General features: G+C 60.5%; 1 protein-coding gene across 1 annotated transcript in view; it reads right to left on the bottom strand.

Moving 5' to 3' along the window:
• Nucleotides 1-672: 672 nt before the first annotated feature.
• LOC104675265 (SCO-spondin) overlaps nt 673-12,411 on the bottom strand; it is a 58,211-nt gene continuing 46,472 nt past the window's right edge. The window contains 23 exon segments of the mRNA XM_030932768.1: nt 673-845; nt 1,687-1,837; nt 3,317-3,447; nt 3,901-3,961; nt 4,138-4,233; nt 4,880-5,097; nt 5,884-5,930; nt 6,022-6,164; nt 6,266-6,393; nt 6,565-6,767; nt 6,904-7,042; nt 7,450-7,566; nt 7,718-7,876; nt 8,155-8,433; nt 8,694-8,740; nt 9,013-9,137; nt 9,379-9,509; nt 10,191-10,358; nt 10,675-11,019; nt 11,210-11,256; nt 11,332-11,484; nt 11,761-12,007; nt 12,102-12,233. Coding sequence (XP_030788628.1) covers nt 823-845; nt 1,687-1,837; nt 3,317-3,447; nt 3,901-3,961; nt 4,138-4,233; nt 4,880-5,097; nt 5,884-5,930; nt 6,022-6,164; nt 6,266-6,393; nt 6,565-6,767; nt 6,904-7,042; nt 7,450-7,566; nt 7,718-7,876; nt 8,155-8,433; nt 8,694-8,740; nt 9,013-9,137; nt 9,379-9,509; nt 10,191-10,358; nt 10,675-11,019; nt 11,210-11,256; nt 11,332-11,484; nt 11,761-12,007; nt 12,102-12,233 — 3,290 coding nt within the window. The 3' untranslated portion in view covers nt 673-822.

Raw genomic sequence — 12,411 nt, 5'->3', positions numbered from 1 at the left:
GGGAGGGAGAGGCAGCATGGGGTGGGGATCAGGTGAGACTGTGGGATTTACAAGAGGGATGTCATGAGAGGTGGTGGTGTCGAGGGACAAATGGGGAGGCTTGGTCTCCTGAAGAGGAATGGAGACCATGGGCACATGCAACAGGATGAGCTAGTCTCTTGCAGCACAGGGGGACTCTTTCGATTTTTATCCCCAATACTTAGCTCAATAGTGTGGCTTCTAGCTAGCTGCTATCTCCGGCTTCACAAGGTAGGATAGGACTTTGGGATGAATAAAACAAGGAAAACAACTGGGAGGTGGGCAGAGTGGTGTTGTAAAAAGGGAGGTTGTAAAAAGGAGAGGGAGAAGCAGACATCAGCCCACATGTAGCAGACTGTCCTCCACAGCTGAAATCACACTGGGTGGAGGAATATGACCTGGGACACTAGTGACGTCTAATACGGGAGGTCTTCAAGGCTCCATTCAAGCCTGTGCTGCTACAGATGGAACTGAGGCTCAGATATGGGAATGATTTGTCCAGGTTCACCAGTCATGGGGAATGCCATCTTGAGTCCATAGCAGATGTGCACAGGTCTCCAGGAGACAAAGTCCTTACATAGGTCCAGGCCAGGACTCAGGCCCACCCTCCCTCTTCCCTCTGAGCCCCAGGATAGAGACGCTGCACAGTGACTTGTTGCCAGTGTCACTTTATTTGGAACATGCTAATGCCAAGTCATGGACCCCCAGTTGGGGGCAGGTGGGAGAGTGTGGGAGGACATAGTCAGTGCTGCTGAGTCCCATGATCACAAGAGGGACGGCTGTGGACTCAACCAGCGGAGCCTGTTAGTGCTTTGAGAAGTCACCTCCTAGGGGACACATGAGGGGGAGATGGGTTAGTAAGAGAGGCAGACTTGTCAGGCTGGTGCCAGAAGAAAGCCCAGAACCAACACCAGGCCTTCTACTGTGCTCCACCCAGGCAGCATTGGTGCCTTCCACCTGTTTCCCCCTCACGTGCCACACAGTGGGACCTCAGGTTATCATATGGCAGGTACTTAACAGAACTAGGCACCTGCCAGCCACTTCACATGCATGCCTTCACCAGGTCCACCCAACAAGCCTGCACAGCAGTGTTAGCCCTGCTTAAAAGATGAGGTCAGGGGCCAGGGCGTAGTGGCTCCTGCCTGTAACCCCAGCACTTTTGGAGGCCGAGGCAGGTGGATCACTTGAGCCCAGGAATTCAAGATCAGCCTGGGCAACATGGTGAAACCCTGTCTCTACAAAGAAAAATTAGCCAGGCATGGTGGCTCACACCTGTGACCTGTGGTCCCAGCTGCTCGGGAGGCTAAGGCAGAAGGATCACTTGAGCCCAGGAGTTCCAGGCTGCAGTGAGCCGAGACCACGCAACTGCACTCCAGCCTGGGTGACAGAGTGAGCCCCCTTCTCAAAAAAAAAAAAAAAAAAAAAAAAAAAAAGATGAGCTGAGGTTTGAACAAGGTACAATTACTCCAGACACCCACACTTACACATGATAGGAGATGAAATGAACAAGAACACTGAGAAGAAGGAAAAACATGGACTAGAAGAACTCAAGGAAGAATGCTGGAAGGAGGAGCTATGTGTGTGTTCCTGGGTCTAGTTCACAACACTGGGTCCTTGCCCAGGCTCCTTCCCCATCCCCTCCCTGCCCGAAGCCCTGTCCAGACCCACCCTGGCAGGAGCTGCACTGGCAGCTGTGGATGACTGGCAGCACCACGGGCTCTGTGTGGCCACCCAGACAGCGCAGGTTCAGGATCCGCACGGGGCTCTCCGGGTCTAGACGGTAGCTGCAGCAGTCACACTGGCTCTGCAGGTATGGCTCCTGAGCGAGAGGGAGTGGGTGAACTAGGGCCAAATGGAGTTTCCTCCCCTCTTGGCCTTTCCCATTTTAGGCGGGGTGGGATGGCGGGAGGGCCAGAGCACACCCTCTTCACTGAGCAGGGTGGCTGGGCCACTGCCAAGCCCCTTTTGCAAGAAGCCCACCTCCTTCACCCCCACTGTCTGAATGTCCAACAACCTACAGGTTAAGCGAATCCTTTTAACGTGCCCATCAGTGCCTCCTGGCTGCAGGGGGAAAGACATACTTCTACCGCAAGGGGCTGAGTCTAGTTGGACAGACAGACTTATATATGAAACTACAAATAAGTCCGTTCTAACTGCATAGTTCTGATCCCAAATGCAAAGTGAGTTCTCCAAAGCAGATCCCTGTGCACTGTGGTTAAAGCACCTCTATCAGAGTCCTATGAGCACATCATTTAATTTTATGTATAATTCTCTTTATAATTTTACTTTGAAATGGGTAGTACATTCATACAATGCCAGGTTCAAAAACTGCCAGAGGTTATTCAGCAAAAAATTATCCCTCCAATTTCTATCCCACTATCAATTTCTTTCCTCAGGAAAAAAAAAAAAAAAGCATCTTTTAATTACTTTCTCTCTTTTCTCACTCTATGTTTTAAAAATTCTAAAAGTGTGAAAAAAATTCCAAAAGTGATTTGGGAAGGTATTTCCAGGAGGTCCAGGACGCACCTGGGGGAGCCGTAGAGCGGCTGAGGGTTAAGGGGCTGTGTCTTTGGGGACGAGGTAGGAAAGCATCCTTGTCTTCCAGGATGAGGTAAACCAGGTGGACTGAGGTGGGAGGGACGCGAGGTGGGCCCAGGGGCAGGCGGTAGTGGGAGTGGAGCTGGAGAGAGGACCCTGGCAGGAGGCAGCTCAGGTCACAGCTCATCAGGCTCAGGCTGAGGGGACTCAGGGTGGGCACAGAGCCCCTCGGATGATCCCAAGAAGGACCAGGGCTTCTGGGTCCACAGAGGGCAAACGCAGAGTGGAGCCCTGCCCAAGACTCGGAGCCAGCCTGGCTCGGACAGCTTGCAGGAAATGTGTGCGGTGATCCTCTCTGTAGAAAGGGCATTCTGGCAGAGCTCTCATGCTCTCATGCACCGTGTGATGGGTTCTAATTTCAGAGGTTAGCTTAGCTCCTCCATGCCTTTCTTTGCTGGGCTCCTGGCTCATTGCCTTGAGGGGCACAGCGGACACACTCTGGGAATGGTGTGGGACCACAGAAGACCTTTGTGGGAGGGGGTCAGGCACCTAGTAAAACCTCTGGGCCAACCCGCAGGTGCACACCACTGCCTTGGGGAAAGCTCTGACCATCCACCTCCCCGACTCCACTGTTAGCTCCATGAGAAGCACCTTGTGCCTCGTGGCCTCTGGCTGTGCCCAGGTCCCAGGCTCAGTGCAGCCCTCGGCAGCCACTGGCCAATGCGACTCCCCTGGCCTGGACAGCAGGTCCCTGGCTCACCTCTGGCATGACATGGGTGCTGGACAGGCAGTACCCACTGCAGTAGCTCACTTCTACCTTGTCCAGGTAGCAGGTCCCTTTGGTGAAGTTTCGAAGCTCCGTGAGGAGCTGGCAGGAGGGCAACTGCTCCTCTGTGGGGAGGGGCATTGAGTGGCAGGAGGTAGGGGCAGGGCACAGGAGGTGGAGGGGACTGAGGGGACTGTGGGGGAAGGCACAGGAGGAGGAGGTGGCAGAGGGGATTGTGGGGGAGGGCACAGAAGGAGGAGGTGACTGAGGGGACTTGGGGGAGGGCAGAGGAGGAGGAGGTGACTGAGGGGACTTGGAGGGGACAGAGCACAGGAGGAGGAGGTGACTGAGGGGACTGTGGGAAGAGGGGCAGGGCCTGGGTCTGAGGGGAACACGTGGGGTGGGGCAGCCAGGCGCTGTGATATGTGCTGGGGTCTTCACTCCTCAAATCCCCATGGTGGGTCGGCCTGGGGGAGGCAGGCACCTGCCAGGCTGAAAAGGCCAGGTGTGGGGCGGCAGAGGAGAAGGGTCTAGACCAGGGAGAGGCACCCCACAATGTGCCCAGGTTCCCTCCATACCCGGAGCCTCCATGCGGCAAGAGGGACAGCAGCTCCCTGGCTCCAGCACCATCTCCTCGCCCTGCAGAGAGAGAGAGCCCCATGGTGGTCCTGACACCTGGAGTCCAGCCCGCCCTCCCCAGAGGAGGGTCCCAGGAAGGAGCCTGAGGAACCAGGAGGGTAGTAGGGCTGCAGGGGCTACCTGAGCACAGGTGAGGGGGGATCCACCCCAGAGAGTAGCAGGGATGCAGGGAGTACCTGAGGACAGGTGAGCGAGGAGCAGCGCTGGGTGCAGACAGGCCTCCCACTGCGGCAGAGGCAGCTCTCACAGGCCTCCTGCCATTCAGATCCAGGCTGGGGAGAGTAGGGGAGAGCCTCCTCTTGGTCTCTGCCAACTTGTAGCTTTTTCTCTCTCTCTTTTTTTTATTTGATTGATTGATTGATTTTTGAAACAGAGTCTCGCTCTGTCGCCAGGCTGGAGTGCAGTGGCGTAATCTCGGCTCACCGCAAGCTCCACCACCCCAGTTCAAGTGATTCTCCTGCCTCAGCCTCCCGAGTAGCTGGGACTACAGGCACGCACCACCACTCCCAGCTAATTTTTGTATTTTTAGTAGAGATAGGGTTTTACCATGTTGGCCAGAATAGTCTTGATCTCTTGACCTCATGATCCACCCACCTTGGCCTTCCAAAGTGCTGGGATTACAGGCATGAGGCACCGTGCCCAGCTCCAACTTGTAGACTTTTCTATAATAGTATTCCTGACCCCCAAGCCCAGGCTGTGAGTGCCTAGCGGGGGCAATGGGCTTGGATGGAGTCGGGCAACAAGAGACCCAGGAGGGAGATGAATTGTTGGGGCCAGAGACAGTTCAGGGGGAGAGCGGAGCCCTGCTGGCTGCTGCAGGGCCTGGAGTAAGGGGAGGAGCCAGTGGAGTTACAGACAGATGGGGAGGCTTGAGGTCAGGAATGGGTGGGTGGTAGCAGAGGGGGTTCTGTGTCTCACCAGGTGGGGATGCCCGAGGTGCCAGCACTCGCAGAGGTCTTCAGGGACGCAGGGGCCTGCCTGGCTGCGGAAGTGCCCAGGTTGGCACACACAGCCCGAGGCTTGAGCCGAACTGCAGTTACTCCGGGTCTCTGTGGCATTCATCTCCTGGCATGTCTGCTCACAGAGCCCCAGCTCCCCCGGGGCCACCTGCTGCCACATTTCTCCAGGGGGGCACTCTGCCAGGGAAGACCATCCAACCCACCTTTCCAGTCAGCCCTGGATCCAGCCTCGATTCCGCCCCTCCCAAGCTGAGCACCCTCATGTCCCCGTCCTGCCTTCTCAGCCGCAGTAGCCTCCAACCACACCTCCTGATCTTTCTTATCCACCCACTCAAACACTAGCTGGACCCAGGCCAGGTCTCACCGCCTTCAGAAAAGCCTCCCTGACCAATCCTGTCCACCCAGCCTCTATTCTCAGCACTGATGTCTCACCCTCTGGGGTGCTGCCTGCTTGTCAGAGGCCTGGAGACTGTCCCCTCTCTGCCTGTTCTGGGGGGTGGTCTGCCTGGAGGCTGGCCACAGAGCCCAGCGTGGCAGAGCTGGGCACACAGTGGGTGGGCCCTTGGTCTTGATCAGACTGGGCCACACTGCACTGCACAGGGCAAATGCTACCGCCTGGGGGCTGCCAGGCCAGGCCCCTCATTTCCGCTCACCCCTCCAGACCTCAGTTTCCTCCCTGGCAGGGAAAGAACCTTCCACTTCCTGGCGTCACTCACAGCCCTGGCTCTGTGTACACCATGTGCTAGGGAATGCCCCACAAGTGGGGCAGACCACACTGAGTACCCCAGGGAGCCCTGGGCAGGGGGTGCTGGGTCTCCGGTTAGAGAGAGGTCAGTGTGGACAGGCAGGGGAGGGTTCTTGAAGCTCTGTCTAGGCTGTGAGCAGGGCCCTCCTCTCCTCCTCAGTGCCAGTCCCGGGCCTTGGACTTTGGAGGTGCAGAGGGCATGGATGGCCCCATCTCACCCTGACAGTCAATAAGGGAACAGCTGAAGGCTCCACCATGGCAGACACTGGGAAGACAGAAGCACACTCAGATGCCTCCCATGCCCTCCTCCCCCCACTTCCTCATCCCGGCTCCCCACCCCAGGGCCAGGCCCTCACCAGCGGGTGCAGTTCCAGGTGAGCACAGTCCCTGGGGGCAGCTCCTGGGCCTGCTCTTCCAGGGTCAGGGTGAGGCCCCAGGGCAGAGAATGCTGGGTGCAGGGGCAGGCAGCAGGAGGCATGCACGTGCCATTGTGCAGCAGCTGCAGCGAGGCAGGTTCAGTGACACTCAGACCACCGCCTCTTCCCTCCCCACCTGCCGGCTTCCCCCACAGGGAGTCAGGACACAGCACCCAATACCCACCTGCCCTCCAGGGCAGCCACAGCCAGGCTGGCAGGGCTCCTGCACACAGATGGCACCAGGCTGCAGATGCCAGCAGAGGCGTGGGCATGAGGTGGCACAGGCACTAAGCACCTGGCCAGGGGGGCACTCTGTGGGGTGCACACAGATAGGGAGATGGGAGGGACCCAGCAACTCCAGTCCCAGGGAGGGGGCTGCCCGGAGTCCGACCTCCTCTTCCCACACCTACCCCCTACAACTGGGGCAGGGCCTGGGCTCGGCAGCAATGGAGGGATCACTCACCTGCCACCCAGGACACTCACCAGGGCAGGGCTGCAGGTTACACTCCTGCCATTGCTCCGTGTCCTGGGCCTGGCATGGTGCCATCCCAGGACCTCCCTCGCAGCTCCGATGTCGCTCCATAGTGCCCCCACCACAGGGGGCCGAGCAACTGCTCCAGGCTGACCAAGGCCCAAGGACTGGACACTCCTGGTGTGGGCACACCAGGGACCCGTTGACACAGGTGCTGTGCACAGGGGTAAGCACAAAGGGCTCCAGTCAGGGTGAACGTAACCCTTGCTCCCCAGCAATGCCGACGAAGGCTGACCTGCCCCATACCTCCACCCAAAGCTCCCTTAGCCCTGGCGGGGCTGCAGCCATACCAGTTTTGGCAGTCCAGCTGCACCATCTGGTCCGGGGCCAGCTCCCAAGAGGCATTGGCACTAGGGAGGCCACAGCGGCAAGAGGAGATCGGCACACAGTGCCCATCCTGGACCAGCTGGCCAGGGGGACAGCGGCAGCCTAGGGATGTGGGTAAAGAGGCCGAACAAGATTGGGTGCTCGGGCAGGGCTTACCCAATGGGTCCTCCCCCGGCAACCAGATCGAGTCCAAAGCCTGGTTTCCACAGTACCTCCCACTGCCCATGCACAGGAAAGGGCTGCTCTAGCCTGTGTGGGCACCACCCAGTAACCCTGACAGCCACCTGAGCATCCACATGGAACAGTGGCCCTGAGTGACGCTCACTTCTTGCAGGACTCAGAGCTGGCTGCTGAAAGTGACCACTTTCCTGCCCCGCCACTCATGACCCAGCAGTCTGAACTTCCCCCACCCCTGCCCGAGATCACACACTCTCTGGGAGCAGGAGGCAGTTGCGGGAGGCCCAGGCTTTCCGGGAACTCCCAGCCAGGTGGTGGGACCTGCTGGCTACCTGGGCGGCAGGGTCCCTGTAGACACTGAACGCGGTCCCAGAGGTCGGCACAGCTGCGTGGGCACTGGTTGGCACAGTCGAGGGTGAGTACAGTTTTTCGGGCCTCGCAGCTCTCACCTGAGGACCAGATGATGGGAGTCCGTGTTGGGGACACTTTTGGCTCCCTGCTTCTACTGCACGGCTCTGGGGTAGAGGCAACTCTCCCCTCAGGTTTGATCTCAGATGTTCCTGTCCCAGACCCTCCTCTGGATGCAGGGATGGGAGTTACCTGGGCAGGGCCCTCTGTTGCAGCTTTCTGTCTGAGCCCATGGCCCCCGGCAGCCTCCTCCAGTGGGGGCCTCTGTCCCTCTCCAGCGTAGCCTGAACCCCCCACTGCAGGGCACCTGGCAGGGGCTCCATGGCCCCCACAGACTCCACTGGCATGAGTCTGGGGAAGGCACAATGGAGTCAGTACCCAGGCCCACCTCCAGCCTTCCCCTCAAGGGAGCTGCAACGCTCCAGCTGGCCTTAAAGCCCTCTAGGCCCTCCTGCTCCTCTTTCTAGCTGCTGCCTGGACCCCACCCCAGCTTCAAATCCTGCAGGCCCTAGAGGCAAGCAGGAGGGGCAGCAGATCAATGCGCTCTATAGCCTAGCCCCTTCCACAAGGTTCCCCCAACCTGCACTCCAGGCCCCTCCTGTCCTGTGGCCTCTGCCTCTCCCCATTACCAGGGCAGGCTCCAGGGTCAGGGCAGAGGCGCTGCTGGCGGAGGGGTGCAGTGCAGAGGTGAGGGGCTCCAGTCCAGGGCCTCCCTGTTGCAGGATCTAGACAGAGCCGGTGGCGGTGCTGCTCTGAAGCCAGCAGCGGGGCCGAGGTGGGAGAGAGGCTGGTTGCGTCCTGGAGCCAGCGCTCTTCTAGGGCAGTTCTGGAGGCAGGGGCCAGGGCGCTGGGCGGCAGGCAGGGCCCACAGGGCGACCACTCGGACCACTCACTCAGAGGCAGAAGACCTGGAAGGGCAGGGTGTGGGTGCCCTTCCCAGTGACCGACCCCCAGCCCAGAGACCCTGTTGGACAGGCAGGAGAGGCTCAGGGTCATGACCAGGAAGTGCTGGAAACAGGAAGGCTGAGGGTGGTGTGGGGGCAGGGTAGGGTGACCCACCATCCCTGTTTGCCTGGGACTGTCCCCGTCTTAGCACTGAAAGTTCTGCATCCCAGAAACTCCCCAGTCCCAAACAATGGGGACAGTTGTCTCCATAGGTCAGGGTTACCTTGACAGCCCTGGCTGGTGCAGTGCAGCTCCCCACGCCGGCATTCACTGCGGGAGGGGTGGTCAGGGTAGACTAAGGGAGGCAGGACCCAGCCCAGGACCTCCCAGGCGGGGGGGCGGTCATGCAAGGGTAACCTGAGCCCTAGGCATATTTGGGGCAAGATAAGGGAGCTACAAACTCTGGCATCTCATGGTCTTCTGTCCTGAGGCTGGACTGGGCCCCCCAGGCCTCCCTGCCCTATTCCCTGGCCCCAGCACTCTGTCTTCCTTCCCCCATCACTCATCACTCCTTACACCCCACTCCTCCCCCCATCACTCACCACTCCTTACAGCCCAGCTGCAGGCGGTCCCCAGGGGCCAGGGTTATCCTGGCTCCCGCTGCTGAGGTATGCCAGCAGTTACACTGCTCCAGAGGAATGCAGCCCCCAGCCTGCTCCAGCAGCCCCTGGGTGGAAGGAGAGACAGGACAGTGATCATCGTGTCATCCCAACACCCAGCACTGTGCCCTGCCTGCAGCAGGTGCATATGCATGATGCCGAGTGAACGGCAAGCTGGGAGGAGGCACCGAGTTCCAAGGAGTTTGAAGGAGGTGGGGTCACCATGGACATCACAGAGATAAGGAGGAGTGGGAGGGTGGGCAGAGGACCCCCTTTTTCTTGGAAGTTGCCCCAGCTCCCAGCTCTCACCTTGGGGCAGTAGCAGCCCGGCTGGCAGGGCGGCAGGTCCTGGCAGAGCTGATAGCTCAGGTGTGTGGCACAGAGCCCAGCACAGGGGGAGCCGCAGGCATGGAACTCAAAGGGAGGCATGCAGCTGTCCTCTGGGGAAGATGCGGGAGAGGCAGGCTGGTGGGGGAACAGCCCAGAGACACCACTCCCAAAGCCGAGAGAACATGCTGCATGGTTCCACTGAGGCCCCTTGGGGTCACCTGGCAAAAGTACAAGATGCCCACCCTCCACATGTCAGAACAAACCAGTGTCCCCCATCTGGCACCCACTCAGCTCCTGTGGGCACCTCCAGGGAAGATCAGGATGGGCTGGGCCTTGGAGAGCCAGGAAGATCCCTGGAGGAGGCAGCTGAGGAGGGGGCTGCAGGAGTGAGGGGCCTGGCAGGTGCTCCAGAGATTGGCAGATGGGAGACAGAGGGGCAGAGATAGGAGACAGGGGCAGAGATGGAAGGCAGGAGAGCAGCCGCAGCAGGAGGCGGGCAAGACACCCTCCTAGAGGGCAGCTACACGGGCCAAAGTCACAGGCGGGCTGGCAACTGCAGGGTGGACAAATTGTGGTGAGGGATTGGGGGCGCAGCTGTGACGGAGTATCTGGGGAGAGCAGGGGAGCGGCTGGGTTCGAGGGCAGGCACGGGTGCGGGCACAGGCGCAGGCAGCCGCTTTGAGGTCTTGGGGGCATTACATTGGCTGTGAGGGGAGCAGGGAGTTCCAACAGGGACCCTTGGTGGCTGCTGCCCTGCTCAGCTCCCTGTTTTCTTGCTCCTGGAGCCTCACCAGAACAGTTGCCGATAAGGCAAGGCCGGAAGTGGCCATCCAGCTGCGTGCAGGGGGCGCCTGCCCTGGCCCCTTGGGACGCCGGGCCCTGGTGTCGGTAGCGCTGCTGCACCAGCACCTGGCAAGAGCAGCGCGTCCAGCTGCTCCAGCTGCTCCACACACACTCCTCTAGGGACCAGAGGGGTGTGTCAGTCCCCCTCTCCCCTGCCTGCCGTCCCTCTCACCCCAGCCCTGCTGACACCCTCCACAGGAAACAGGCAAGAGGGGCCTGAAAGGCTGGGCTGGCTGGACGCCCTCTCACCCCACAAGGAGGGCCCCAAGAGAAGAGATGGTGGGAAGACGAAAGGAACTGAGCAAAACATGGGGGCACAGGCAGGGCAGGCTTATTTGAAGGGATCATCCGGGAACTAGAAAAATATTTATTTTCTGAATCTCCCAAGGTAGGAAAAGTGGGGAGGTAATTTCACTTCCCCCGCACACTCACCCGGGCAGGGCCCTGGGTAGCAGCCCTGGGTGTCCAGGTGGAGGAAGGTGCCATTGCAGGTGGGGTCGGCCTTGGCTATCAGGCAGGGGCAGGACCCAGAGCGAGAGGCCAGGCCCAGGCCACAGCTGCGGGAACAGGGCCCCCACGGGCCCCAGGAGCAGGCCTCCAGCAGCCCTGGGCAAGGCTGCTGCCCGCAGGGCTGGGTCTGGGTGTCAGGGCCCAGGCAGGGTGGGCTCCCATGGTGAGGGGCTGCGGCCCTGCAGGCCCGGGTTCGGACCTGGTTTCCACCTCCACAGGAGACAGGGCAGTCAGACCAGGAGGACCACAGCGTCCAGGCCTCAGGCACTGTGGGAGGGCACAGGTGAGGTCAGAGGAGGTGGAGGGAGCAAAGGCCAGAGGACTGGGTCGGGACCTGCATGGTGGCCCAGGGAGTGGCAGTTAAGTAAGGTGGGAGAAAATGAGGCCCAGAGCACATGGCAGGCAAAGCATGAGGCTAGAAGCATGGCTGAGGCGGGGATCCGGAGGCAGCCCAGACCTGCACACTCCGTGTCTTCACAGATCACACCCTCCGGGGTGCAGGAGCTGCGAAAGAGCCAGGACTCAGGACTCTGCTCTCCAGCAGGGCGGTTCCAGCCCCGCTCCCTGCCCTGCACTCACCACTGCTGGCACTCCCCGTGCAGCCAGCTGTCCCCCAGGGTGCGGGGGCGAGTGCCCTGCAGGCACAGGGGTGGGCACGAGGGCTGAGGACAGGGCTGGCTCTGGGACTGTTCCTCCCGACACTCTGGGACCCACGAGCCCGACGTGGAGGACCTGGGTGGGGCCAGGGCAGAGGAGGTGAGAGATGGCCCAGGCCCCTCATCACTTGTCTGTCTTCTGGTGAGACACCCTGACGGGACACCTCAGGGTGGGCATGGAGACAGCTAAGGAAAAGCCAGGGCAACCAGGGACAGAGCTGGCCCAGGGTCTGGGGTGGTGCTGTCACTGGTGAGAGTGGGACCTAGGAACTCTCTGTCAGAAGGGAGACGGCGCCTTGCAGAGTGAGGCCCTGGGTGGCAGAGGGGACCTCTAGCCCTACCAGCCCCATACCGGAAGCGGCTCTGCTGCCCTCCTGGCCCACATGAGTGGCTGCAGGGACTCCAGGCCGACCAGCGGCTCCAGGCACAATGGGTGGGAGGCGGGCAGGGCTGAGCCGTGCAGAAGAGCCGCCCAGCTTGGCATGAGCAGTTGTTGCAGGCATCCTGGTGCTGGCTCCCTGGGGCCCAAATGTGGCCCTGGGCATCGGTGCAGTCACAGTGCCCAATTGGCACGCAGCCGCCATCCTGCTCCAGAGACCCTGTGGGGCAAGGGCTGGAGCTGGCACCCCTGGCCCCACCCACACCTTCCCACTCAGCCACCCTGATACTCCTGAAGGACAGGGCAGCACCTACCCTTTGGGCAGCGGCAGCCCTTCTGGCAGACCTGGTCGTCCTGACACACAATTCCCTCCTGGAGGTCTGAGCAGCGGCGGGGGCAGTGGTTGGCACAGGTGACCACCTCCATGCCTGCTGGGCAGCCGGCCTCTAAGCAGATGGGGGGGCCCAGAGTCAGGAGGACCCACGGCTCAGAAACCCTCCCTCTGCCCTGCTGGGGACTCCCTACATCCATGAAGCTACAGGACCCATCCCATCCCCCACGCTGGAGCCCACTGAAACACAGAAGACTCAGGAAGACTCTGGGATTGGGACATTCTAGGTAGAC

This window comes from Rhinopithecus roxellana, chromosome 6 (assembly GCF_007565055.1).
Source record: "Rhinopithecus roxellana isolate Shanxi Qingling chromosome 6, ASM756505v1, whole genome shotgun sequence".
Classification (NCBI taxonomy): Eukaryota; Metazoa; Chordata; class Mammalia; order Primates; family Cercopithecidae; genus Rhinopithecus; species Rhinopithecus roxellana.
The sequence above is the reverse complement of the archived record's forward strand: the minus strand, read 5'-3'. Positions and strand labels throughout refer to the sequence as shown.